Here is a 27599-nt window from a genome sequence, read left to right as displayed (position 1 = left end):
GAAGGTTCCTATCCATTCTACACTGCTCCCCTCATGCTAAAAAGCTAAGGAGGAGGGGAAAAAAAACTCAGCAACTCCATCCACTGAATCGAGTTAAAAGTAGTTCTCCAGGCTCAATGTCATGTGTAACCAACTCACCTCCGCTTGCAAAAAAGATGTGTTAACAGACACCCCTCCCTCCCACCACACCAAAAAACAGCAAAAAAAAAAACCAAACCAAAACAAAACAGAAATACAAACAAAAAAAAGGAGAAACAACCAAAAACCCACGCACAAACCACAGACGGAATTTAAAAAAAAAAAAAAAAAGAGAAAAAAAAAAGGCAGCCAATCTCAACGAAAATTTACAGTTGTGAGACTGATAGATGTTAATATGACAAGCAACAGAATGGTTATGAGGACCCATGTGTTTGGCCCATGAGCTGCATAGCTGTGCTGTAAGTTTGGTTCTTTAGTTTTTTTTATTTTTAAAGTTAAAACTTCTTTGTTATCTCCATTATGTTTAAAATTAACGAGGACAACAACGACAACGACAGCGACAACAAAAAAAGGTTCTATTCACAAGATCTAGTCTCCTTTCCCTGTCCCCCACTCAAAAAGAAATACTCATTTTTACATGAGAAACTTAATTGTGCTGTATTTGTAACACCTCAGGCTGATAGAAAACAAAACGTGTGGCAAACAAAACCGCACAATCAGTCACATGAAATCTACCAAATACTAAAATTATAACTGAATACTAACAAACAGCTTACCTGGAATAAAGGATGACAATTCACAAACAGTTATCTAGGAATTAAAGTATCTCTCTCTTTTTTTTGTTTTTTTTTTTTACTAAAATAATTAAAAAAATCACAGTATTTTAAGAAATAAAACCCACACTGGGATTTTAAGCACAATTTGTTTTTCCTTTCTTTAAAACTTTTTTTTTTTCTTCCTCCATTCACCACCTTGCCCAGCAGTCTCTCTACATTTAACCACAACAACAACAGGTAGTACTGACAAATGCAGAGATCTCCCTTGGTTAATTCTGAGGTACTAGGAAACAGGTGACTGTTTTAAGCAAAGCAGTTTCTGTTTTGTTTTTTTTTAAATTTTTTTCTGTTTTCCATTTTTTTTTTGTTTTGTTTTCCCTGTGGTGGTTTTACGATTTTCCTTTTTTTTTCCTTTTTTTTTTTTTTTTTTAATTTTCTTTTCTAAAGCAATTGCTTTCAGTCTGGAAAAGCGTTATGTATTAAAACTAGAAAAACGCACACAAACTTGTGCGTCCAAAAGTTGTCCCCCTACCACTTCTTCCACGCTCACGACGCTTCCACTCATAAAACAATCGAAGTCTCCACTGCAAAGCACGATGTGAAATGTAGGAAAAACACGGGGAGTTTTGCTTCATTAGTCCAAAGATGAGCGTAAACTTCCCATCGTCAGATCCGGGAGGAAAACAAAGATGCAGTGATGTAATGGAGCCACTTATTCCATCACTTAAATAACTTTAATATACACACACTCACACAGGTACCAGTGCTTTGAAAATAGATCATTCAGTCCTAAAAGCAGCTTTATTTCTTCCTTCTGCCCGCCCTGCCCCGCCCCGCCCCGCTCATCACTGTTCAAGTACTGTCGATTAGAACCACACCAAACTCGCTGTTTTTCTTATTCGCTTTTGGCCTCCGGGGTGTCGAGGAGAGGTTGGTCAGCAGCCACCATGCTGACGGCTGTTTCCCCAGTGTGGGAGTAGTCCAGCACCATGGCCTCGATGCTTTCCTTCTCCTCTGGCAGCGTGCTGGCCGCGTCCTCCACGTCCTCCTTGGGCTGGCTGTCCTCGCTGCTCCGGAGCTTGCTCTCGTTCAGCGCCCTGCAGGAAACAGAAACAGTCAGGGCACACAGCAAAGCCAGCCCGTGCCTGTCACAGGAGGGACAGCAGCAGATCGCTCTCCAAAGAGGCAGCCACGCCACTGGCTCCAAAGGGAAGGAGGAGGAGGAGGAGGAGTGGAGTTGCTGGTGGGACATTCTAGCCCTGAAACGGAATCTTTGTTTGTTCTGCGCTGGGACAGGTTTGGGGTCAGAAGGAAGAACTCAAAATGTGACACCTGAAGTTTATTCCCATCTCCCAGGTTCCTTGTAAACAAGACTTAGCAGGCACCTAGCAAAGGCACAGAAAAAGAGTGTTTTTCCCAATGAGTTACTGAAATCCAATAAAACTTTTCACAGGTTGCAGGATTTCCAGTACTTATGCTCAGACTTACATTCTCTTAAGGGTAAGAGAAGTTATTGTTTCTCATTCCAACGCAGTTAACCCACAATGTTGTATTCAGATGCTTCCCACATGTCAGCAGGCTTGAATGAAATCTACTGTTTGAACGAACTCTGGCTAGAAAAGAGGTCTCTGCTACCAGTGAGATCTACATCAAAAGAAGGAAACAGATTGCTCCAGAGATTCCTATCTGCTATGTGTATCATCCCATAGTGTGCAAACTGCCTAGAGAGGAACAATTTTTTTAAAAAATCAACAGCACACTTTGGGGAAGTTAATCCTGGCCAAGAGGCATTCACCTGGGGACAATCTTAAGTTCTAGAATCACAGTTAAACCCTACAGTTTACAGCCACCCTGGGCAGCAGAGTTAAAAAGTACGCAGAGACATTCAATGACTATCCAACAACAAATTTTGGTCTTCACAGAAATATGTTGGCATTTATAGCAGTTTTTTGGGAGGGCAGGGATGGGTTTGGGGGGAACACAGAGAGATGTACTGGCACCTTTGGCTGCTTGGCAAGGGAACAGAACGCAACTCACATGCCATGCCTCAGCACGTGCCGCTCCCACTCGGAGCCCTCGGTGAAGGACCGGCCGCAGAACTCGCACGGGAAGCGTTTCTCTGGAGCGCTGCTGTCAGGAAACATCATGGGATCTGGGAAAAAGACAGCACAGCCCGTGAGCTCAGAACAGCCAGGGCAAGAAGGGAATTGCCACCACAGTGATCCTGCTCTGGTCCTCTCTGCTGCACCTCTCGCTCCAGAGAAGCAAAAGGACTTTCTTGTCAAATAACTGGGAAAATGGAGCTGCTGAAAAGAAAAGTGACACTGCAAGTGACAAATCCCACCCTAGGTCTTGAAGCATCTCTGCAAGTAAGGTTAACAAGTTACTAGACCCTGCTCCTCTATTTCAACAAATGAAGAGACTGTGGAATTTATATTCTGTACCAAAAACTGCAAAGCTTAGGAAAGCAAAATCAAAAATCCCCACTCAAGTCCATCTATAATTCTGGAAGCGGTAGTACAAATTTCAGGAAACACATGGATTTGGTACATTTAATATGTGATTCTTGTAATAGATCATAAAGCTTCATGGATTAGGTGCTGCATCTTAACTGCATAGGTGTTTTCATGCTCATCCTAATCTTTCACACAAAATGCTTGGGGCCTCATTTGCAGAAGTGTCAAGCACCTTGTAATATGAGTGAAGTCACTGGCAGCTCAGGGAATGACATTCCAGAAAGCCAAGCTCCATGAGAACACAGCCTGCTCTGACAAAAGATGAAACATTTTCTCACAAATTAAGAAGATCACCGCACAAGCCATTGAAAATAATTGCATGAACTATCTCACTTGATTCTTTTGCTGGAAATGAGACAGCACCATCTGCTCAGAGCATTAATTCCTTAGCAGGGATTATCTTAAGCAAGAAATCAACAGAATGTCTTTCTGTTGATTCTGTTCCTCCTGAACTACATAATAAAAGAAAAGGGATTTTGCTTAATTTTGGTTCTGATCTCTGCTCACTTGATTTCTTCACTCTCAGACTTATTCTGTTCAGGATCAGCCTGTGAACTCAAAATTGCTCACACATCCCCTATTACCCACACCTAAGTCCTGCAAATGCATTTTTGTGACACACTTCTCACTAGTTAACCTTTACTTCAGTTTTATATGGAATGGCTCTTGACACAATTTTTTGACCTCTTCCCATAAAAGGAAAAAAATCGACTTGCATTTCTTATTGTTGGGGGCTCATTTATTATGTGGTTAAACACCATAAAGCTGCTCTATTGGGGAGCACCAGAATGCAAGCAGCAAATGCCATCAGCTCAGTTTACATCTGGATTTTTAACATCTTGAGCATGGCACAAATGTATAAACACACTGCAACACACAGACTAGTCATGACACTGGGATAAATATTTTTGGTGGGTAACAGTTTTGGAAGCAAATGCTGCTGATGAGCATACATTAGAGCATAGCTATGGATGGGGCTTGGAGCAACCTGGGATGGTGGAAGGAGACCCTGAGCATGGCAGGGGTGGGACTGGATGCTCTTTAAAGGGCTCTTCCAGCCCAAGCAAGCCCATAATTTATACCTGCAAAATCCCCATTAAGTTAAGCAAGTGTTACTGTGGTAAATCCACCACCCCTTCAGACAACACCATCTTGTTCATCCTACTCCCCAGTAACTTTTGCCTATAGGGATGTGAATTTGGGCTGCTTCCCTGGAGGATTATCAGAAGCTGCTCTTCCCTGGGTCCTGCAGAGGGGAAGTAACACATTGCACACATGCCTGACCTCTCTGTGGTTTTGCTGTCACTCATGGACACTTAATTTTTGCCCATTATGGAAAAACACCTCTTGATCTGCTGAGACCAAGACATAAAGGTCAGTAACAGCCTCTCTGAGGCACAGTTCTGCCTAGAAAGCTGTTCTTGGCATGGTCTTTTATTCTCCTTTTATTCTATATCCTTTACCACCCCTTCCTTTCCCATCCAAGAGTGCTGCCCAGCTCTGCCTGCCCACATGGACAATGGCCTTTGCTTGGTCCAGCAGCCCATCTGAAGGAGCCACAAATTCTTATTTGCACCCTCAGTAGTGCACAGAGCAGCTCGAGTCAAAGTGGTGAATCCAGGGAAGAAGAAATCTTGATTCTCCCAAGGTCACAGACCTCAGACAGACACTTGGAGCACTCTCAGCAAATCCCACTTCCCTGCTAACACCACAAACCTGGAATTGCCAGATGCACCCCAGCAGCACCCAGGATTGCCCGGTGTGAAGCCGTTTGGAGGCTGTGACAGCATCAGCCACTGTGGCAGGCTCTGTTTGAAACCACAGGTCTGGCTCTCTGCTCCCAGGGTAAACCATTTCTGGGTCAGAAGGATCTTCTGAAAATGCCCAGGGAGATGCCAGCATGCATCCTTCAGTTCCTGTCTCACTGGGACATTTTTCAAAAATCTTGCACCTTATGAGTGGTAATTCACACAACTTACCTAGAAAAATGCAATCAATACAACTGGATCTTTTCTAATATCCTTGTTGTAGTAGGCATAAGTGGTTTTTGCATTTTCTACCTATTTTACTATAATGTATCACAAATGGTTAAGAGGTTGAAAAGGACAAAAAAAAAAAAAAAACCCTGAAAAAAAGAAGGGTGAAACATCAACCCTACAGGCCAGAGAAAAAAGAAATGCTGCAAAGCAAACCTGAAAACACACCTGATTTTTTTTAGGCTGGTCATCCAAACAAGCATGCAGAAATCATTTTAGCCAGCCACAGATTAAAGAAAACAGAGACAGAGGTGAAAATAAAAAAAAAGTACAGCATCATCAAAATGCTGCCTTGTTTAACTCTGAAACATGAGGACAGCACATCTATTAACCCTTGCACATGTAATACTCCAGCATGGAAGGTGATGGTTTTTATACTTCCAGGGTGTAACCTAAAGCCAATTTAAACAATGAACTTCACCTTGGGCTGCCCCCCCTGCACATGTGGCACACGCACAGGGATTTGTGAGGCTTGGCAGAGAGCACTTTCTTCTCCTTGGTGCCTCCAAGGTGACCTCAGCACCTGTGCCTGTGTGTAATGCTCAGGTAATCCTCGCAAGGACAGCTTGACTCCTCACCCCCTGCTACCCGTGGGTCCACACAGGACATTAATCAGCCTGCTGCATCTGCAGCTGAGGTGAGCTGGTGCTTTAGTCAAATCATGGCACAATCACTGCTCCAGACACACGGGAAGCCCAGAGAGTTGGAGCTGTCCCTGAGGAATGCTGAATTCTGAGATGCACAAGTGGAACTGACATCCCTCCTCTGAGTTTTCTACCTTCCAAGACCTTGTGCAGGGTATTTTTTCTCTAAAACATAAATGGTTTCCTATCCAATTGGCGTGCACTCCCATTCAAGTTAAAAGCCATCACTAACTGCTCCTGAAGCGCTGCTGATGAGCACAAACTGAATTTGTGCTGCAGGGACACAAAGTAAAATCCAAGATGCTGGGGTCTTGCTGTTATAAGGCAAGAAGCATGATCTTAACCCCCTAGTTCTGTAAAATACCTGCGAATCCAGAAATGGGAATTTTTCAATGCCTGAAAGCATGAAAACATGTACAGAGATGCCTTTTTTTTGTCAAAAGCTCTTGAGTGAGTTTGAAAGCTAAAAAATCAGGAGAAAAATGTTTACTGAAAATGGTGGTGTACCTTTAGCTGAAGTACACAGACCTTGGCTAAGTGGAGCTGTCAGCATCAAGAATTGGGTGGCCTGTCCTTCAAACCATGAGGGGACTAAAGATTTTAAAAGGTTATTGCATTATATGATGCATTGTTGCACCAGAACAAAACACAGTTCCACCTGATATTGGAATAACTTGCCTTTCATGGGAGAAGGTTGTTGGAAAGGAAACCCTTCATTTAACTATCAAAGAACTTTCATCCCCCACTTGGGCAATGCCAAGTGAAAGCTGGAAACTGGTTACCAAAACGAGAAAATCTGACAGGCCACTAAAATACACTTACATAGTTTTCCAAGCCCTTATAGATGGTATCTGAACAGGCAGATTAGTCACAGATGCTATCTCATAGTATGTATTCTCTCTGAACAGACAAAAAACTTGTAAGGAGGATTAGAAACACAAGATTCCCACCGGAGCTGTGTCTTCAGGAAATTCAGTAAGATTCTGTTAGTATTTCTGCAGAATATGTGCTGTCCACTCAACAGCTGACCTGGCATGGTTAGATTGGTGAGGGAGGTTGCAGTGCCCAAAAAAATCCAACAAAACCCCCCCAACACATCAAAGAGCTGCACTGACCTCTCTCTTGAGGCTTGGGGCTTAACTCTTCTTCTTTTTCCTCTTCATCACTGCTAGAGCTCTCTGTTTTCCCTTTCATTTGCTCCAACTGGTCCAAGTTAACCCGTCCAACCAGCTCAAAATTACGACTCACCTTTGAAAGAAACACTTCTGTTAGCACTCAGCACAATCACCAACCAGCCAGAAAAGTGGCCACAAATGCAGAATAAAACAAGGTACACCCCAAAGCCTGCTCAGCTCGAGGTGACATGCAGCCCCCATAATCAAATTAACACTCTTTTATTTCCAGGGGCAGTGATTCTTCCATTGCTGTTTATTCTGCATTTCTCATTTCTGTTTTTTTGGCAATTAATGAGATTGGGTAAACCCCCTTCATTTCTTCATCCAAGAGATGTAAAACATCCAGTCATATCCTCATTTTTATGGCATTATTCAACTGCTGTGATCAAACACTGCTACCACACATCCACGCTGAAGGGGAACTCTCTGTGACGGGTTCATTCAGCTTTATTCATGAAAGGATGGTTCTTTTTTTTTTCCACTGAGCACATGGCTGCTGTGTGGCACATACACTCTCACTCATTAATAACAGATTAATTTTCATTACGCCCGGGCTGCGAAGTGCTTTGCAAACTGATACAGCAGCCTATAATGGGAACACTTCACCCAGCAGTCAAATTCAGCTAACCCTGGGGTGAAATGCACCCAGCTACTTAACAGCTCACAGCAGCAGTATGACAGGAGCAGCTCAGGGCACGGGAGTCAGGAACTGCTCCACATCCAAGAGGAGCAGCAGCCCAGATTTACAGCGGAGGCGGAGAGCGTGGAGCGTGACCAGGACACCGAGGCTAATACTTGCTGCATGACAAGCGCCCCCTGAGCTCATTGATCACTGCTGGGAAGGGTTTTGGATTCATCCCTCATGCAGAGAGACAGCCCTCCAGCAGCAGCAGCAGCAGCAGCAGCACAGGCACTGAGCCAGGCGGGCAGAGGGGATGGAGAGGGAGCAGCGAGCATCCTGCAAGGGGCTGAATGAAATGGCAACACCCACTGGCTGCTCTTTGCCCCTCTGTGGGAAAGGAAATGAGAATGAGCCCAAGGAGGATGTGGAGCGGGCTGCAGGACACATCCAAACAGCAAAGGATCCTGAACGTGGAGGTGTGAGGATTCCTGGTTCTGGGTTACAGACAGTTGTGATCAGGTTCTCGAACTTAACACATCACCCACAGAGGTTTAAACAAACAAACAATGCAAGGCACTTGATTCGACTCAGCTCATGTAAAGGAAACTCTTTTTAAGGTGCACTGTACAGCCTGGCTAGTATCTGAGCCCCGAACTTAAGACACAAATTGCAGAGGGATAATTTACCCCCCAAAAAAGGGGAAATGATACCTTAAACTACCAGCACCACTACTGCAGATCCAGATCAGAAGGGAGAGCTAAGTTAAGGGAATAGCAATCCCTTGATGAACTGTGTCAAAAAACCCCAAGCAATAGTTCCTCCTGGACACAGCAGGCACCAGGAGGTGTGGAACTCCTTCTGTACCATTTGAATCACAGAAGATTCTCCAGAAGTAATAAAGGTGGCAGAGGAGCCTAGCATGCCAACATAAATTAACAAAGTTTGGTTTTATAAGATGGCCAAATATTTTTTTTGAGCATGAAAATGGTTGTTTTTTGTTTTTTTTTTTTTTTTTTTTTCCTGGGATTCTGCTGCTAATACCTTCCATATATATTTGTCTTTAAGGAAAAGTCATTCAGTCAATGAAGCTTTTAGTGAGGACCTTTAGTGGTCAGCTAAGCTCCAGGAGGGGAAGGCATATAGCTGCCTCCCCTGGCAACCTGCCAAGGAAGCACTCCAGGAAATATTCCAAAACACATCTCAGTTCTAGAACTTAAACATTTCTCAGCTACAGAAATTCAAAGCTAGCAGTCTGTGGAGAGCCTTTAATGACTTCTCAAAGACTGGACCTGATATGTTCTCAGGTAATCCACAAAAACTCCAAAGCAGCCTTAGCTGAGGACCTGGTTAGACTTGCTGTTTATCTTTCCCTTGTTAAAGGTAAAAGGGGATGTATAGACCTCTTTGTCATTAAAATATGCGTGGCATGTCATGCTGCTGAAGTTACCAGAGCAATCCTGTGTTTGGAATCTCCTGCCTTTCACAGGGGCTGAATCACACTGCCCTGGTATTGTTCCACAACTCTTTCCCCACTCCCCTGTAGATAAAACCAGCACACACAAGGGCCTTCTCCAGATAATCACACGCTGCATGCAGCAGCAATTTGCCAATTCTGATCAATCTGAACAGCTTCAGAAACTATTATTGTTCAGTTTCTGAAGAAACAACAACAACAAAAAAGATAAATAAAGAGAAAAATGAGAAAGGGGGGCACAACATGGGATTAGTTCTCAGACATGGGGAGGGAGAAGAAAAATAACCCAAAGGGAAGCATAACATGGGATTTGCTTTCAGATCTGGGGAGGGATAAAAAAATAACCCCAGTGTCAAGCTGGCTAGTCAGACATGCAAATAAACCAATTCACTATTTGCAAAGACTAGATCGCCACAAATTAAAGCCAACGGGGTCCTACCTTGTGCTCATCTCGAAGGTGAGCGTCCAGCTCCTCTGTGTGTTTGGTCTCATAGTAGCAGAGTTGGCATTTGTAGGGTTTCAGTTCATTGTGCTTCTCTATGTGCTGCTGCAAGCTCTCGTCACTGGAGCAGGTGAAGGTACACTTGTCGCAGCGGAAAACGACTCCCTGCAGGTACTTGGACAGCTTGGAACGGCACACCTCGATGGGAACCACCCTCTCCTCTGTGGGGACAGCACAACACTCACTCAGCAACACCAGGAAAATCATCCTCTTAATCCCCAAGAGCCACAAGTGCAGGTGTCCTCTGTGACGGGGCGGGGGGAGTGAAGAGGATGAGTATGAAAGGTTTTGGGCCAAGCGAGACTCCATCTACGAGTCAGAGGAGCAGAGCCCAGGAACACGAAACCCAGCCATAAATCAGCCCAGACCAAAAGTTTGTTTTTGTTCAGTACTTGATAGCAGCTGGGAGCTGCTTCTATAAAAGCAATAAACAGGGGAGCTGCAGGGTGTGCTTCCCAAAGCATCACACCCTGCTGGCTCTGCACAAATTGGAGCTGGTGTCCTCACCACCACACCCAAACCTGCCCTCAGGGGATTGAGAAGGTGAGCAAGGCAGCAGTTCTCCCTGGAAAAAGGCTGCGCAACTTCAGCCAGCAGCAGAACTTCCTGATTTACCCAAAGCCCAGGCTCTGCATGCATGATGTACTGAAAATGCCCTTGCTGAGTTTTTAAACTCTGCACTCCCTCTAACAAAGCAGTGATGTTTAACAGAGCAGCAATTAATTTCGGTCATTTGACACAGCCAGAATCTGATGTGCCTCAACACTCATCCACTGTGGTTCCCTCCACGCTGTGCACACCAGAGAAACCCCAAATCTCACCCTTCAGCTGAAGGTCACCAGCAGATCCTCATTAAGGCCTTTGTTACCCAAACTGGCATTTTGAACTAGAACACTCAAAACTTAGCACTGCTCCTCCTTTGCACTGCATACTAAAGGAGGGTTTTTTGATCCTCCTCATCCAGGCTCATCCCCAAGGACAGGAGAAAAAAAAAAAAAAAAGAGGCCTGAATCTCTTATGGTAGACATGAAGGCTGAAGGAATGTGAGACGTGGCAGTGCACACATGGATCTGAGCCAAAGGGCCCTTTCTTCTAGTGAGGAGGGTAAAATTACATCCAAAGACAACTACAGAAACACACACTCCCTTTACAGCAAGGCCTTTCTTTTTCTGCAGCTCAACAAAATATTCCATCCTGCCTAGCTTCTCCCTGAGCACCAAACTTATCTATCTCCTGACTTCCTCTTTTTGAAGTTTTCCCCAAGGCTATGCCTTAACCCCCCAAAAAACCCGAAAAAACAAACACCCAGAGACTTAGGATTCTTTTCTACACCAACAGCAGCTTCTCTAACTATAAAGAAACCAAACAGTGGCCATTCAGGGTGGAAACAGGGGAGGGGAGAATAGGGTTTAAGACACAGCAGAATTCAAAGCTGTGCTGCTGAGATCACCAGAGAAACTTTTTACAAGGTTGTTGCAGCTGCGTGCTTTCGGGCTCTCAGAAATTAGTGACACAGCTGGTTTCAGAAGTGAAAAAGCCAAGGGAAGTTTTCAAAGACAGAAATATTGATTAAAATATTTTAACGTTCACCTTTCCTCTAACAGCTGGCACGGATTAAAAAGGCTAAAGCATGCCATGGTATAAAACTTTAAATCTATCAGCCTGAAGTAAAGCAGCATTCTCTTATTCATGTGAACAAAAGCTATTACCTCACAACCACACACAGAGAGCCCCCAAATCAAAGGCAACACAGTAAGATAAGGGCAAAACAGACACAAATATCAACTCTAGATTGAAAGATTTCTATTTCAGGGAATGATTTATAATTTTTACATGATGTGTTCATGTCAGTGAGCTTCCTCCAAGGTACCATTTTGGAACTTGCAGGGCTACCTGGACCTGGAATGCTACATTTCTTAAGGTGATGCTCTCACCTCCAGCTTGCCCCTGCAAAGCTCTGTTTATTTAATCACTCATTTAGAATGCACTCTGTTTATTTAATCACTCATTTAGAATGGTTGTCATGTCTGGACAACCAACAAAATTGCAGCAAACCATAAACCCCACACAAAAATTGAAGAGGTAGCTTCTTTACCCCCCATGAGATTTCTTCAAAGTTCCATCTGTGTCTAATCAAAGGCTACTGCAGAAACCTCACAAAAAGATGTCCCAACTTGTGGAACAATTTTGCAAGAGCGGTAATTAAAAAATTAACAACAAAATAAACACCTAACAAAAGCATCATCTTGGTTCAAGAAATCCAATCCTTCCACTAGGCTGGAATATTCAGGCTAATTGTACCAGGGAGTGAACTGAAAGGACATTAATGACTAACTATTCTCAGTACTGTAACTCAAAGCAGACATACATTTTTTGGCTCAAGGCTAAGGATTCTATTAGTCCTTAGTTGTAAGGAGAGATCTTTGTTCAGCAGCACATCAAAGCATATATAACTCAATTCCTTCCCTCAAAGGTAAACAAAAAAAAATAAAAAGGCAGTCCTACTATCCAGACACAGACCAATTACATGGTCATCCTGGGTTTTGAAAATACACATTTTTGCCTGGAAATCCAAACTGCACCCACAGAACAAGTAATATTTGGATTCTAGTAGTCAAAAGCAAGCACTGCATAAGGATTCTGAGTGTATCTGTGAAGTTGCATGTACAATGGAAAATGCCAGAAAAAAAGCATGCATAAGGAACCAGGATCTGTAGCAAGGAAGCCTTTGGGGAGATGGGTAAATCTGAAAATTTACCTTAAAGGTAATTAAAGGTATTTAAACATATGGGTGGTATTCTCTTATATGGAATAAGAAAATCACGAGGTTCTTTAAAGGAAGGATAAGAAACAAAAATGCCCAAGGATTTAAAAGCATAGCCAACAGTGAACTTGGTACGTGGGATTCAGCCCTGAAAAAACACCAATATACTTCAAAATTAACAAGGGGAATGCTGCTGGAAAGGATAACATCAGGAGAAAAGGTGGTCAGGCATGGGCAGGGGCTGCCCAGGGAGGTTTGGGGTCCCCATCCCTGGAGGTGTCCCAGGAGCACCTGGAGGTGGCACCTGGAGCTTTGGGCTGGGCACAAGGTGGGCACTGCCCACAGGTTGGGCTCGATGGTCTCAGAGCTCTTTTCCAACCTGATTCTGTGACACACTAATTGTGTTGTGCAGCATAAATTAAAGGCTAACGGGCTGCTAGGTCAGGAATCCCCTGTCTCCCCTTGCCTGTAATAAAGACCAGGAAGAACTGGAGAGCCAGACTTCTCCTCAGTGACCTGCAGCACCCTCTGTACCCACAGGAGCGAGGATGAACTGCCCTGGCACTGCTCAGGGGCAGGTGGGGCATGAGAGAAGCTCTTGGAACTTCTCCTTCTTCATGGAAAGCAAATTCCTTGCCTTATATATATATTTCTTTTTCTCACTAGGCATTCAAGCTTCTAGCTGATACTGCTTTCACCCTGTGAAATTCAGCCTCTGTAGCCACTCATCAGGAGGCAAATAAATTCTCCATTTCAAGCACATGCTGCTTCACCAAGGATTAGGGGTGCAGCAACTTGGAAGTAATGTAAGAGTCATGCATCTGTAAACATGCCTTTTGCACAAAAGGAACATTAACTGTGAGTGGATCAAATCCTTCACTCCTGATTTTACATACTGCACCACTCCATCTACCTCAAAACTAATTTTCTTGGGCTGCAGCTCAGGGTTATGCCCTTGCTTTGCCAATGCAATGGCCATAAAACAGGATGGCTATCTCAGACTACATTGACTACCCCTCAGTCTCTTTTCCAGTGCACATTAAATCTTGTCAAAACCATCTGCTTCAGCTGCCACACAATTAAGCACAACAGTAGAAGGCTGTTTTTTAGCTGGATGTGTGCACAAGAAATCACTCTAAGTATGAACCCTGGATACGTGATGTCAAAGAAAACCCTTTTGTGGCCTCTTGAGACTCTTCATCAGCTATAATCCCATTTGCATTAAAACTTCCTTTACTCTGATTTTTCCTCCCCCCAGCACTGTGGTGTGTAGACCATTACGTCCTTTTGGCATAAGGTTTCTTTCAGCAGCAAAAACTATTTGAGGTTGGTTTGTGCAACTGAAGGAAGTCCTACAGAAGAAAAGATTCACAGTTTCACTCACCCAGGAGGTGACAACCTCCTTTCAACTGGTCAGAAACAGCTCTGCACAAGCAGTAGAGCTGCTTGATGAAGTGCTCTTCCACTTCTGCAACTGGACATTCCCCACACCCAACCTATGCATGATGGAAAATACCCTAAACCCATCCAGTTCCCTCTGTTTTAAAGGCCTGGCATTGTCTGCTGGAGCCCTGGCATGGCCACAAAATGGAGAAAACCAGGCAAAATCTGACACAGCAACACGTTCAAGGGCAGGAAGTAAAAGCCAAAGCATTGGCCAAACCCTTGCAACCAAATATGTCAGCTTTGTATTGTGCTTTCAGGTCATTTCCCCAGATGTTCCCTCACAGAAGCCCTGCTACACCTGCCAGATTTCTTTCTAGCCCTGCTAGAAAGAAATCTGAATTCTGCCAAGCTCACTGAGCTGGTACAAGAAGGACTTCAAGCTACCAGCACTGAGAAGTGGTATGCTACATGGAATTACGACAGCACTTGTCACACCAGAATCTCCTCCAGGAAAAAGATGGCATGCAAAACCTGTGTTTGCTCACCAGCAGTACCCCACTGTGAATCTCTGCCCAACCTGCACGCAGGCAGAGTGCCATCCCAACACATGGGTTTGGGTTTCAGCAGCCAACAGACCATCCACAAGCATCAAGTGTGATAGCTGTGGGCAGAAATCCCAGCCCAGAGAGCCCCAACTGCTGTCTCTTCTGAGCCACCAAGCCCACAGTTAATAGAATATAGAAATCCCCTACTCCCACTTGTAGCAGGCTGAAAAAAAAAAAAAAAAGTATTTAAAAATGGAGAGGTGTAGACAGAAAAGGAGCCTTACAGTAAAGCGAAAATTGAGATAATTATTTTGTTCCTAGGAACACGGAGGAGAAAATATTCAAGGAATTTATCAAGGGATATTTTGAGGCCTCTAGGGTTAGCTGATAAACCTTTTGGGTGACTTTATGATAGCAAAGCCTTTAAGATAACAAGGACATGGTCAGGGCACAACTCTGGCCTAGATCGAAGTTGCAAATTAGGGCAACTCTTTCTAAACAGCTGTTTGATAGCTTTTCACCTCCCTAGAGGAAAACCTTAAAAACTATCCCAAATCTGCCCTGTTTCAGCATTGGCAAACTTTGGAATTTACAGGAGATAAATCAGTTGCATCTTATAGAAATGAAACAAAAAGACAATCAAGCGCTAGTGACTCCTTCGACGTATTTGTCCTCATGTACAGAGAGAGGAAAAATTTAATGAAACCAGACTGAAATATTGAATGAAACCAGAACCAGGGCCCTGTCCAGCACTCCCCTCACTGGACACAGACACGGACATGGATGTTTTTACCTCTGTGCAGAACTATGTGGTCGATCATGTTGCGTTTGTATTTGGTGTGGTAGAGACAGAGAGGGCAGCGAAGGTCTTTGGGTCCTTCCTCGGGGACTGCCGAATGCCCGGCCTCCACGTGCATAGTAAAAGCAGATCTGTGGGAGAGGAGGGAGACAATGGCAGCAGTCAGGAGGGCAGCAGCGAGGCGCCACAGCTCTCTAAAAGGGACGTGTGGGGCAAAGAGGTGCAGGTGCCGCTCAGCCCTGTCCGCGCGGCCCCGCAGAGGGGCTGCTCACACGGGAGACACGTGAGCGGAGCAATCTGCAGGCTCCTGCCCTCAAAGCAGGTGCTCCTGGTGACAGGACAGATATTCTGCTGCATGGGCCGCTCCACATAGTCACACTGCTATAGCCAAGATAGCAAAAGAATTCCCATCCTTTCATGCTCACTATCTGTCTTTGGGCTGAAACATCCAGCGCGCTTTCTCCGGTGAAGGTTGAATTTTTAGCAAGTTGAACAAAATCTGTCAGCTGTTCCGGGCTTGCAGAGGGGAGGACAAACTTATTTCAGGCAGAAAACATCCTTAACCATCTTGATCTAACCAGCTACACAGTTTAGACTGTGGGTACCAAAGGGATTTGTGCTCACAGCAAGTTTGGCACCGAGTTGTTTAACTTTCAAAGCATCAGCTGTAATGATCTGAAAACCCAAGACTTAGAATATTGTACTTATTAGTGTGGAAGAATGAATGAATACTTCACAGTACTTCTGAACCAAAAATTTCATGCTGGCATTACACTGGCTGCATGCTTAGAAGTTGCAAGAGATACGCACAACAGAAGAAATTAACTGTACATCCATTTAACCACAAGCCCAACTACTGAAATCAAGAGCTGTCTCTAAACTTGGGGCACTTGGTTATTTTTTCCTAAAATAGTGATAAACTTTGCAAAAGCTAAGGGGCTTGACACATTGAACTAGAGTAAAAAGTGGCTTTGGACCCAATATCACTGAATTCTGCAGGTAAATTTCTGCCAACTTTGGTCACTGCTCTCATGCTTTTAAGTTTTTAGGATAGCTTGAAGAGGGGATTGGCATGTTTTTGGGGGGGTTTTTTGCCTCTTCCCTTTCTTAAGACAGAAAATACGCTGCTATGAACGTGTTTAAATGCTGCCTGATTTATTTCATAATATCAAGGTGAAAGAAAATGGCACGTGAAAGACACAGACAGATTGGACCTGTAAATTTCTGATAGTATTTAAAAGAGCAATCAGGATACTAAACATAAGCAGGAAATTTTAACATGGGGAGAGCAAAGATGAAGCAACAAAGGGAAGACCCAGTGGATTCTCTCAGGTTCGTGCTCAACATTTTCTTCAACAGAACTCCTCCCTTGATCCAGTCCTACTGTTTACTGTCACTCTTAACAAGTTTAAGACCTCAAATGTCAGCTCAGGGTGTTATGCTTAAGGGCTCAGCACATCAGGAGGAAATGATGAACTGCACATGTGCCTTTTTCTCTTTTCTTACAGAACAGCAGCTAAAAACCCACACACAAACAAACACACAAGGCACCGAGCCTTTAAATTTAAATAATTGGATTTTCTGAAATGTCTCTGTATGCTACCAGATGTGCAAGACAATAGCATCTTTCTATCATTTAAGCTAGAAAGACTGGGGAGAAAAATAAAATTACATGAGAAGGGTTTCTTCAGGAAGGTGAAATAAATTCTCCTGTCACCGCTGAACACTTGATTGTCCCACGTCTCATGCTGGCTGCATGTGGAAATTACATTATTTCTGCAGAGAAAATTTTCACACTTAAGGACAAAGGGATTATGATATGATAGTTTTTGATTCTCAGAGAATCTCAGAGAAGTAAGGAGGGGTGCAGCAGACTGCCACACTAGATTTCCAGAGGGCCGACTTTGGCATGGTTAAAGGATTTGCTGAGAAAGTCCCCTGGGAGGGCATCCTGGAGGACAAAGGAATCCAGGAACACTGGATGTTCCCCAAGGAGAAAATCCTAAAGGTGCAAGAGCACACTGACTCCATGTGCCAGAAGATGAGACTGGCATGGCTGGACAGAGGGATGTGTCTGAAACTCAGGGAAAAATGAAGAGTTTATGAGTTTTGCAAGAAGGATTGTGCCAAGTGGACAACGGGGATGTTGTGAACCTGTCGGCCTCAAGTTGCACCAGAGGAGATTTGGATTGGATCTAAGGAAAAATTTCTTCTCAGGAAGGGTTGTCAGGCACGGGAACAGGCAGCCCAAAGAAGAGGCTGAGTCACCACCCCTGAAGGGATTTAGAAGATGTGCAGATGTGTCACTGAGATTTAACACTGGGCTCGGCAGTGCTGGGTTAATGGTTAACTCCATGATCTGAAGGGTCTTTCCCATCCTAAACAATTCCATGATTCTGAAACCCTCTGCAACTGTGCTGCTGTCTGCAGCAGATGGTCCCGGCTGTTGCAGGAGAGGAGAAAACGGATTACATGGATGCTGCTGTGATCTGGCATGGCATTTCCTACGCTCCTCTCCTTGGTCAGCAGTGCCCATGTTCCTGTTGGCCATCAAAGACCTCAGAAGTCTTTTAAAGCGCTGAAAAAAAAACCCCTCACCAGTTCAGTTCACCTGTTCAGCAGAGTACTTACTTAAAGCCTGTGTAAAAGGAACAATCTTTGCACTTGAAGAGCTTCTTCCCTCCGTGCTTGTCGCGGTAGTGGCGCCGGATGCTCTGAATGTACCCCGAGGAGAACTCGCAAAATTCACAGTTAAGGATGGCTTCCGCTTTTTCCACTCCTGCAGCACCCCCAGAAAGTGGGATTGGGCTGATGTTGTTGTTGTTCCTGGCCAAAGCTGCGGACTGGTAGTGGTTCAACTGCTGCTGAACATCGGGAGGCTCCGAGTATGAAGAGTCTGCAGGGAAACAGAGCGGAGTTGTTATTCCAGGTGGATCAACAAATCTAAAAAAGGTTTGATGATGCCTGCTCAACAACCCACTGGCTTTTGGAGGGGGTTGACCAAGCTATTGGTTATGAAACTAATCCTGCTTTCTGAAGGGATTAAGAGGTGCAGCACTTCTTAATCTAATTTAATGGGTATTCTACAATTTATAAGGTGAGAAATAGAAATGACGCTTTTTTAGATCTGATTCGGGGAGAAAATGAATGACACATTTAAATTAAAGTAGTCTAAAAAAGAAGCCTGATTTTAAGACACTTAATTTTTGAAGGTAAAGCCCTTTAATCATACTGCCAAATGTTTTATGTGTTTGGCACATAAAATCAGAGCAGATCCTCTCAAATATCTTATGCCGGTTCACACAAGGTGAAGATCTGGAACAGAGTACATGTAAATAATCTATCTATATGGGGAAAAAAAAAGAAGAAAAAATTGTAATCCACTTTCTATCTTATGCCAGTTCACACAAGGTGAAGAGTACATGTAAATAATCTATCTATATGGAAAAATAAAAGAAGAAAAAAAAAGAAGAAAAAGAAATGGATACTTTTCCCTGCTCATGCTGATGATGTTAGAAATTAAATCATCATTGGAAAATAAAGATGCTTAATCATAAATTCCAGTAAAGCAAACTTTCAAACTGCTGCTTTGCCATACTGAGAAAAGAGATCTCCAAAGACACATCCCTTCTACAAGGCAGCAGAACTCTGCCACACCATTTTTAATGGCATGTGGAGGAAACAGAGATGTCTCAGTAGTGAAACTGAAAGCTGTAATATGTAGGCTGGATACCCCCAAAAAGGAGTGTGGGGGGAGGGAGGGTGGTGTTGAACCTTTCCCAACACACTGCTTGAATGTGGAGGTTAGGAATTCATCTGCTTTGTTCTACATAACCCACAGCTGCCCATGAATGGCACAAATCAAAGCAGATGAATAAAGCACAGATGAATTTCAGCGCAATTTTCCTGAATAGAAGACAAAGGGCTCTTTTCCTAAGCTTTCCAGAAGGGGGAAGAAAAGCCAGGGGAGGGGGGAAGTGGGAGGGAAGTCAGGACACAAACTGTACCAGCCACCTCCTGCTTTGATGTGCTCTTCATTTTCCAAAGCTGAATTCCCCAAGGCCAGATATATAAGAATTCCATCACAGACACACATTTGTGGGAACTTAACACCATCCAATCCAACCAATTAGTATGGGGAAACAAAAGGCAAACAGGCCTATACAACACTGAGTGTGGGGACTTCCCCACCTGTCTTCAAAAGAGCAAAATGCTTGCTTTCTTTTCCCACTACCACAGGCAGGGGGTTACACATGCCCAAGAAACGAGTAACAAATAATGACAATTAAAAAAACCAAACCAGACCATGAAACAAAACAGACACAGCAGGTAAATGTCTCCAGGCTCCCCTGGCTTCACCACCAGGCGTACACAGCAAAGAGGAAGGCGGAGACATGAAAGATTCTGGTAAAACAAATGAAAATTGGGTTTGTTTTTCTTATCCAAGCCCCATCAGCTGAGTGAGGCTGGATTACAAGGCTGCATTTATCATCTCTTGCTTCCACCACTTCCACAGCACGTTTGTTCACCCAGAGGGCTCACAGTGAGCTCCACCTGTTTAAATGTCAAGGCTTTCCTTCCCCCTGTGTTTGAAGCAGGCTCCCCACATCCTTTACTTTGGCACAGGACAGCCCTGAGGAGCTGCACAGCCACTGCAGAAGCTCTCTTCCCTCAAAGGCAGCAACAGTGTGCTCACCCCTCCTTTGGAACAGGACCTTGAGGGCTCAGATGGGATTTGCTGACTCACTTCTCTGGGCTACCAGGTTCAGCGATTCTAAAAGCTCAAAACACTGTTAAGACAGATCTCCTGGCAAGGGCAAGGCAGCCTAAAAGGAAAGTTCATACCATTTGAAACAGGGTTTGGTAGTTTTGTTTGTTTCTTTTTTCTCTTTTTTTTCCTTTTTTTTTGTTTTAATGTGTTCTAGTCAAACTAATCTTAGTATATTGAAGTCTACTTTGTCGCTCACTTGTTCCCCTCCTCAGGAAGAAAAAGATCAAAAATTTCCACCACATCACCAATGTTCCTGGCCACAGTCCCAGAGATATCCATGGCTAAGAAAGCTACAGGTCTAAAAAAACCATTCTTTCCAGGAGAAGGAAGTTCTGCTGTTGTCTGCAAGATCTACTGTGCTTCAGATGTTTTTACTCCCCCTATCATCTGGTGTCTATTATTCCAGCTTTCGGACTTTCCATCGGTTATTTACACAGCCTGTGCAATCTGGTATGTGAAAACTGCAGAAGTAGACTGTTCCATGTCAATTCCCCACACACAAAACAAAACAAAAAAAATAAATAAATAAAAGGCACATCAAGTAGCATTTTCCCTGTCATCATCAACAGCCAGAAGAGAATTGTACCTTTCACACAGGCCACTCCACAGTTTTTAGTATGTTGCTTCATTACACTTGAAAGAGTCATGACATTTAAAGGAATTTTAAAAAGCCATCTGAAGAGCTTTTCCAGCGAGTTGCACCCTTGAACAATGGCAGCATGCAGGACCTGGTGTACTCCTTGCCTTTCCCCTCGCCAAATTCCCTCACTACACTTGCTGCAGCGCAGGATTTAGCGCTTCCCGAAGGAAAACACTCGGGATTAGCACACGTGCACAGGGCTCCTGATGGTGTCTGAGGACCAGCTTGCCAGACAGCTCCCCGGGCACGAAGGGGCAGCCCAGCTCCAGCAGGAACACCCTGGGCAGAGCCCAAAGCTGGCTGAAGGCACGGGAAGAAGTTTTCCACTGGGTTTCAGCGAGCCCCACCTTCACTGTGCCCACTCCAAAACCAGCAGCAGCTGCTGACCACAGCCTGCCTCCAAAGATGCATTCTGGCACACAGAATGCAAACTGCCAGCAAATGAGAAACAGTGGATGGAGGGCAGCTTTGGGATTTTTTTTTTTTTTATTTATTTTTTTAAAAGCAGTGTCTTAGAGAAGGGCCAGGGGATGCATATCCACAGTCACAGAGCAAAACTGAATTTTTCTTTGCTCTACTCCTGCTGGAAGAGTGGGCTGATGTTCCAGACACTTTTTGGAGGTGCTGCCCCAACAAAGCAGCTTTTCCTCCAGGAGCAGAGCTTTTCCTCCAGAACTGACCCAAAAACTGAGTCATGGATGTACACAATACAAGTTCCACCTCCTCTTTTTCCTGCATCCCAAGCAAAAAGGGCTGGGTGCACTCTGATAAAGTGTTAACAGCCTTGGCCTAGAACAGGAAGGGGGTTTAGGCATCCCTGTCTGAAAAAAGTAAGAAAAAAAAAAAAGCCCTAAAAGCCTACAAAATCAGAAATCAGAAAACATTTAAAATAAGCAAAAGGAAGATTCAAGAAAATTTGTATTAAGTACATGTAAAACTCAACAGCAGTGAATAAACACGAATGGAAGGGAAATTAAGAAAAATTAAACACCAGGAAATACCATTTACATTTTAAGGAAAACAGGCACTTTTTTTTCCACTCAACAGCCTTGAGGCAGCGCAAGAAAATAAAGCACATTCATATATGCAATGAAAGGGAAGAAAATGGAACACTTAGCCCTGACTCATTTGAAACAATCAAACAAACAAAAAAAGCCCACACCCAAAATGCTGAGGCTCCTTTTTAAAGACCAATTTTATTCCAAACAAATGGAAGGACTTCACTGTGCAACTCCAAAAACAAGATAACAGCATAGGACGATCTGAGATAAAATGAAGGACACCTACAGTCGTGTCAAGAGGCAAAAATTAACAGTGATTGCTGCAGTTAAAAATGAAAAAAACAGTGGCAATGCTGCGAATCTCAATTTTGAGATTTTACATATGGACATACCTACAAATTATCTGCACAGGACAAATAACAAGGCCAACAAATAATGTAACCCCTGCCAGCACCTATGCATCTAAAAGGCATTATCTTTCCTTAGCACAGAAGAGCGTTTTTATACCCAAAGTTCCAGAAGTTGAAAGGAAAGCAGAAGAAATGACTGTCCATGGGGTGATTTATCAACACAGCTGTATCTAAATTACTGCTGCATTCTGGTTAAGAACACATAAGCAAGTCTCATTGTGTCCCTCCAGGGGCATTTCCAGAATGCTTAGAACACTAAAATCCGTTGTCTGGAATGCTATCACTCCAAAAACTTCATCCAGAGTACAGTCCCAAATACTGGGACAAATCTGAGTCCGCCAATAAATCCGGAAGTTACTACCTCAGCCAAAAGAGCAAGTCATGAAAATTCAGCTTGATTCCCTGCATACCCCAGGGTCACACACTGGGGAAAATATGTACAAAGAAAATACACAGTGAAAACCGACCACAGAAGCAAAATGAAAACCCAAAGTTTCCTTGGATCCTGTGTGGCATATAACATGTTTGAGATACCTAAACGAAAACAAAACTTTGGGATCCCTTCAAGGAGGGAAAAAAAAAAAAATGCAGTTTCAGATCTCGAACTGAAAACATAAATTTACACAGAAATTCAGTGATATTTCAGCTGTTTGTAGGTATTTTCAGAGGTATCAATGAACACCATATGTAACAGCAAAACACGTCCACAAGATTCCTAAACCCAACAACAAGAGGCCAGAAATTCACCCAGACACGACAAAGTAAGAGCAACAGCTGAGAAACAAGAGGGAAAAGGACTTTTTGGAGGGAGGAAATAAAAGCTCTGCTCCATCCTTTTAGGATGGACAGAACCAGACATATGTAATATAAACACTTTCATGCCTGCAGAGTGATGGATAGGGGTGGAGGGAGGAACCCTGCTCAGGAAAAGCAGCTGTTGGAGTGCACTGGGAAGTGATGCTGTTGACTTTACAGAATTTTAATAATTTAATAGCTCAACGACCAGGAGGAGCCACTGGGAGATAAAAGTGAAGACACCATGCCCTCCTGGTATATTCACACAGAAACATCAACCAGTCAAAAGAGACCAGTATTTGTAAGAACAGAAATTAGGGACAGAGATGTTTGGCTCATGAGATAAGGAAAAAAACCCAGAGGGAATGTATAAATAAAATAAAGTGCTTAGTAACACTTTGGGAGAGAAAAAAAAGGAAATTAAACATTAATATAGGCCCAGGACATTCTGGATCTGCGAGGAAATGTTCTAGAGAGACTAAGAGGAAAATATTTGGAGTGCTATTTAATTTTATTCGCATTCATTCATAAAAATAAAATTTCTGCGAATAACGACAGAAAAAAAATCCAAGGATTTCAGAAAAGCAGCAGTCTCCTCTGGATAAAAAATTTGTAAAACCAAGTAAAGATGCAATGCTGCACCAAAGAACACCAACAGACAACATAAGGCAAATTGCTATTTTGAAATGCTTAAGGAATAAGCGCAAGGGTGGAATTTAGGAGATTTAGGAACACAATCCCTTCCAAAATTCAACGGGGCTCAAAACCACCAGCTGACTGAGTGGCAGGATTGCACATAGCCATGAATGGCAACAGCTTGAAAAGTGGGAAGGTGGCGAAGCAGGGAGCCACACAAAGACTGTGAAGACGGCACACATTTGTTCACTTTATGCCACGCAGCACTGACCTGGAAGGAAGAGTATGTGGGAGGGTGAAATGTTCTGGCAATAAATTAAGCTGAGGGGAGGGGAAGATAGAAGAGACTCAGGCTCAGAGAGATGCAACTAAACATTCATGAGGAAGCTCAGGGAAACAGACAGTGCAAGTTGTGTTCACTGAATGCTCAAAAACAGAGTGTGAGCCTAGTCCTCCACCTAAATTCTGATTTCTGCTTAAGAACTTTTACATTGCCAGAATGTTACGAGTGGGAGATAACAGACAAAAGTTTTGTGTCCCTGCTTGCACACTCCCAAAGAAAAAAGCAAAGAATAATCACAAAGCAAAGAAAATAAAGCCCTGGAATAAAATCGTCATTTAAGCGATTTATACACCACTACTACCCCCCAAAAAAAACCCACAAAAAAAACCAACAAGCCCAAACCAAAACAACAAAAACAACACCCAACCAAAAAAAAAAAAAACAAAACCCAAACAAAACAAAACAAAACCCAAACAAAACAAAACAAAACAAAACCTTGTTGGTGGAATTTATTTCAGCTTTATCCCTAAAGACCACTTCTTGGATCATGACACACCAGCTTTTGTGAGAAGGATATTTCATGTATTTCCGAAGAGAGCAATGCAAAAGGCATATGAAGAATGCAATCTTGTTTATTCAGAAGAGGTGAGAGAAGCTATATCCATACTTCTCTATGACTTTGAATTTCCTCTGAATTTGTGTGCATACCACAGCTCTGATTGGGACTGAGACAGCACAGAGGCTACGCAGCTTCTTGTGCCAATATCCAAGAAACTTCCAAGGGACACAAATTTCACCTCTTAAGACAAAAATAATAAATAATTTTTATCTTCTGAAGCACTTCCACAGAGGGACTCTCACCCTGCTGCCTGTACAAGAATTTTGGCGTTTCATAGTTGAGATCAAGAGTGCCTACAACAGTCTGTAAAAGATGATGCATTTGAAAGCAGCAGGAACTAATTAAGATCTAAGGAGAAGCAATATAATTGATGAAAAAAGTTATACCACAGTATTTCTGTAAGAAGAAAAAGATCAGTCCAGGAAATCTCCAGGCTCCTCTGTTTAAGAGTATTCAACACCACCAGAAATTCCCATTTGCTTGAGCTTTCAAGGCAGGCACCACCCCGTTCTGCTGATGCTGTGATTTGGGAGGGTCAGTTTAGTGCTCAGGAAATGCTTCACCATAACTTCCAGTTATCCCTTGTTTTCATCTCTTCTCCCCACAATAATATTTATTTCCTGCCCTCAAATCAATCAAACTTTCCTGTTCTTTAGGTGACTTGGCTGCTTACTGGTCACATTTAGGCTGCACACAACCCTCTCACTGTCAACAGAATTAAATTCCATTGCCTAAATACAGGATTGCACTTAAAACCAGGATTTCTGCTACATATCAAACACTGGGACCTGTTTCCATAAAACGCATAAAATAAAAAGTTTTTCCTTATTCCTTATTCTGTTGAACCAAACTCAAACTTCATAAATGGAAGTGCATTTGCAGAAGAGGGGGACACAAACAGAACTGGAGATAGTTTTAGCAAGACACTGATGTAACCAATCTGCTAAAAGGACTTACTGGTAACAGGCTCTTTTTGGAATTTACAAAGTTCTACTTCAACTGATTCTTCACTCAAGACAATAATCTACCAATCAACTTTTTGCTTTTTCCTTAGTAGCCATTTGATCCTCATGCTGTTGTGTTCCACGATTTCCTTCTCATTTTTAAGGACAATTCATCAGGTAATTTTCACATTTCCTTCCCTATGTGATGCTCTACATATTCATATTAATACAAACACAGTGCCACAAACACTCATGTTTCTGTCACCTAAATGCTCACTCTCCTCTAAGGCTTGAAATGAAGAGGGGGAGAAAAAAAATCAATTTATCAAGCAATTCTTATTGGCATTCTGCTTTAAAACTGGCCCTAAAAATTAAAGTGGCAGTATGTGGGCACCTAGGATTCATTCTAACCACAGAGCTCAGGAACCTGAACTTGTGTCATTTGTTCTGGAGACCTCCAGCACACACCTTGACATTATTTTTATTGCCAACAGAAAGTCCTCATCTCTATCACCAGCTCCGAGCCCAGAACACTCCGGGCAGTGTTTCCAAGCACTTGTAGCAACAATGCTCCTTAAAGAAGAAATAAAACCAGCTACTTAAATGTCAAATCTCAAATGTTATCATCTCAAATGTGGTGATAACACACATCCACTTCAACAGAGCTAAAATGAGCAAAGAAGTTTTTACCTCTCTGCCAAGCACCAGACCCCTGCAGCATGTTTTAAATCAATGGGATGAAGTGGAGTCCCAGGTGACAGGGAGGATATCAGTGAGGCTGACAGAGAGGGCTGTGATGTGTGGGCACGATGCTCAGCAGAAATGCCCTCTCGCACACCCTGCACCCCTTCCATGCCAGCAGCATCCTTTTCACTCTGTGTTGAGTGATCACAAACTCCCTGGGCACACAAGAGATCAGCATCTACCACTCTGCCCTTTATCCTGAACATAAAAACCAGAGCCAAAAGAAACCAAAAACCTCAGGAAGAAAAAAAAAAAGCCAACAACAAAATCCCAACCCACAACAGGAGTCAGGATTTGCTTCCTTCTTTCTCTGTGGGTGCTATCAGGTAACTTCTTTCTGCATCAGATGTTTCTTCTTTCATTAATTTCTTGACCTGCCCAAACATTTTGTCTTCTCCCAAGTCTAGGCAAGACTTCCAGGGCCACAGCAACTCCACAACAGCAGGATGGCCAACTCCACACAAGGCTGACACCAACCTTCTCCCGCCTCAGCTCTGCCTTTACCCGTTCAGCTCAAGCACAAAAAACAGCACCAGGAAAAAAAAATTAAAAAAAAAAAAAATAAAAAGCACAAAGAACAGCGAGCTGACACTCCCCTCAGCACAGCCAATGACATCTCCCTCTGTTCCACCAGCCACAAAACAGCTCTCAACATGCTGCAGGAAAAGGCCAGAAGCCAAACAACTATACCCCAGTGGAAGAGAGCTTCAGAGAACAAGGTCATCCCCCCAGCGCCTCAGGACCTTGGAACAGTGAGGAGTTTGTTCAGTAAAAGTGGAGGTGAACAAGCCCTGTGCTTGTTCCACCAGTCCCTGCCAATCTGATGGAGGAGGAAAGTCCTATCTGATCCAGCATCTGATGTTTGGCTTAATGCTGACCACAAGGAGTGAGACAAACCAACAATTACCACAGAGCTTTAAAAGCACTGTCAGGCAGCGTGGCCAATGTGGGAAGAAGAGCAAGGGCTGAGGGGAAAAGCAGGAACTTGCTCTAGGTTAGAGAAAGAAGGAGCACAGCTGGGGAAAACAAAAAAAAAGCAGCCTGCAGGTAACACAGGTTAATCTGATAGCTGGGAGTGAGCAGGAGGCATCACTCCTGTGGGGCACAAAAGCAGGGAAACAAGCAGAACAAGCAACTGCTCCTTGCAGCCCAAGTGTAACTACAAAAGCAAAAACATCATCTGCTCTGCAGTATGCAGATCACCACCCTGCATCCTTAGCGTGGATGCAATCCTTCCATCTCACCTGGCAATTAAAGCAATTAGCTGTGGAAGCTCTGCCTGGATCTGCCCTGCAGTCACTACTGGCTCTCTGCCCTTCCAGCCAAACTGCAGCAAAACAAAAAGGGCCTGAAACTTCAAAAGAGGCTTTGTCCAAGCCCTCCTCCCAAAAAAACCCCAAACCCAGAACTAAACCACACTGGGCTCTAACACCAAGTTCTCTGGCTGTGAGGAATGACCACTGTGATTTTCCCCAGACAGCAGCAGCCATAAAACACAAAGACACACAAGCAACAATAACAGAGAAACAGCACCAAAG

General features: G+C 43.5%; 1 protein-coding gene across 5 annotated transcripts in view; it reads right to left on the bottom strand.

Annotated features, from left to right (window-relative positions):
- Positions 1–1156: 1156 nt before the first annotated feature.
- ZNF462 (zinc finger protein 462) overlaps positions 1157–27599 on the bottom strand; it is an 87954-nt gene continuing 61511 nt past the window's right edge. For all 5 annotated transcript variants that reach the window (XM_063181130.1, XM_063181127.1, XM_063181129.1 and 2 more), the window contains 6 exons: positions 17850–18114; positions 15213–15349; positions 9662–9885; positions 7067–7199; positions 2793–2907; positions 1157–1852 (listed from right to left, as the gene is read on the bottom strand). In XM_063181130.1, coding sequence (XP_063037200.1) covers positions 1651–1852; positions 2793–2907; positions 7067–7199; positions 9662–9885; positions 15213–15349; positions 17850–18114 — 1076 coding nt within the window. In that variant the 3' untranslated portion in view covers positions 1157–1650. The remainder of the gene's footprint in view (positions 1853–2792; positions 2908–7066; positions 7200–9661; positions 9886–15212; positions 15350–17849; positions 18115–27599) is intronic.

The sequence above is a fragment of the Melospiza melodia genome, chromosome Z, assembly GCF_035770615.1.
Source record: "Melospiza melodia melodia isolate bMelMel2 chromosome Z, bMelMel2.pri, whole genome shotgun sequence".
In the NCBI taxonomy this organism is placed as follows: domain Eukaryota; kingdom Metazoa; phylum Chordata; class Aves; order Passeriformes; family Passerellidae; genus Melospiza; species Melospiza melodia.
Note: the sequence above shows the minus strand (reverse complement) of the source record. Positions and strands in the feature narration are given on the sequence as shown.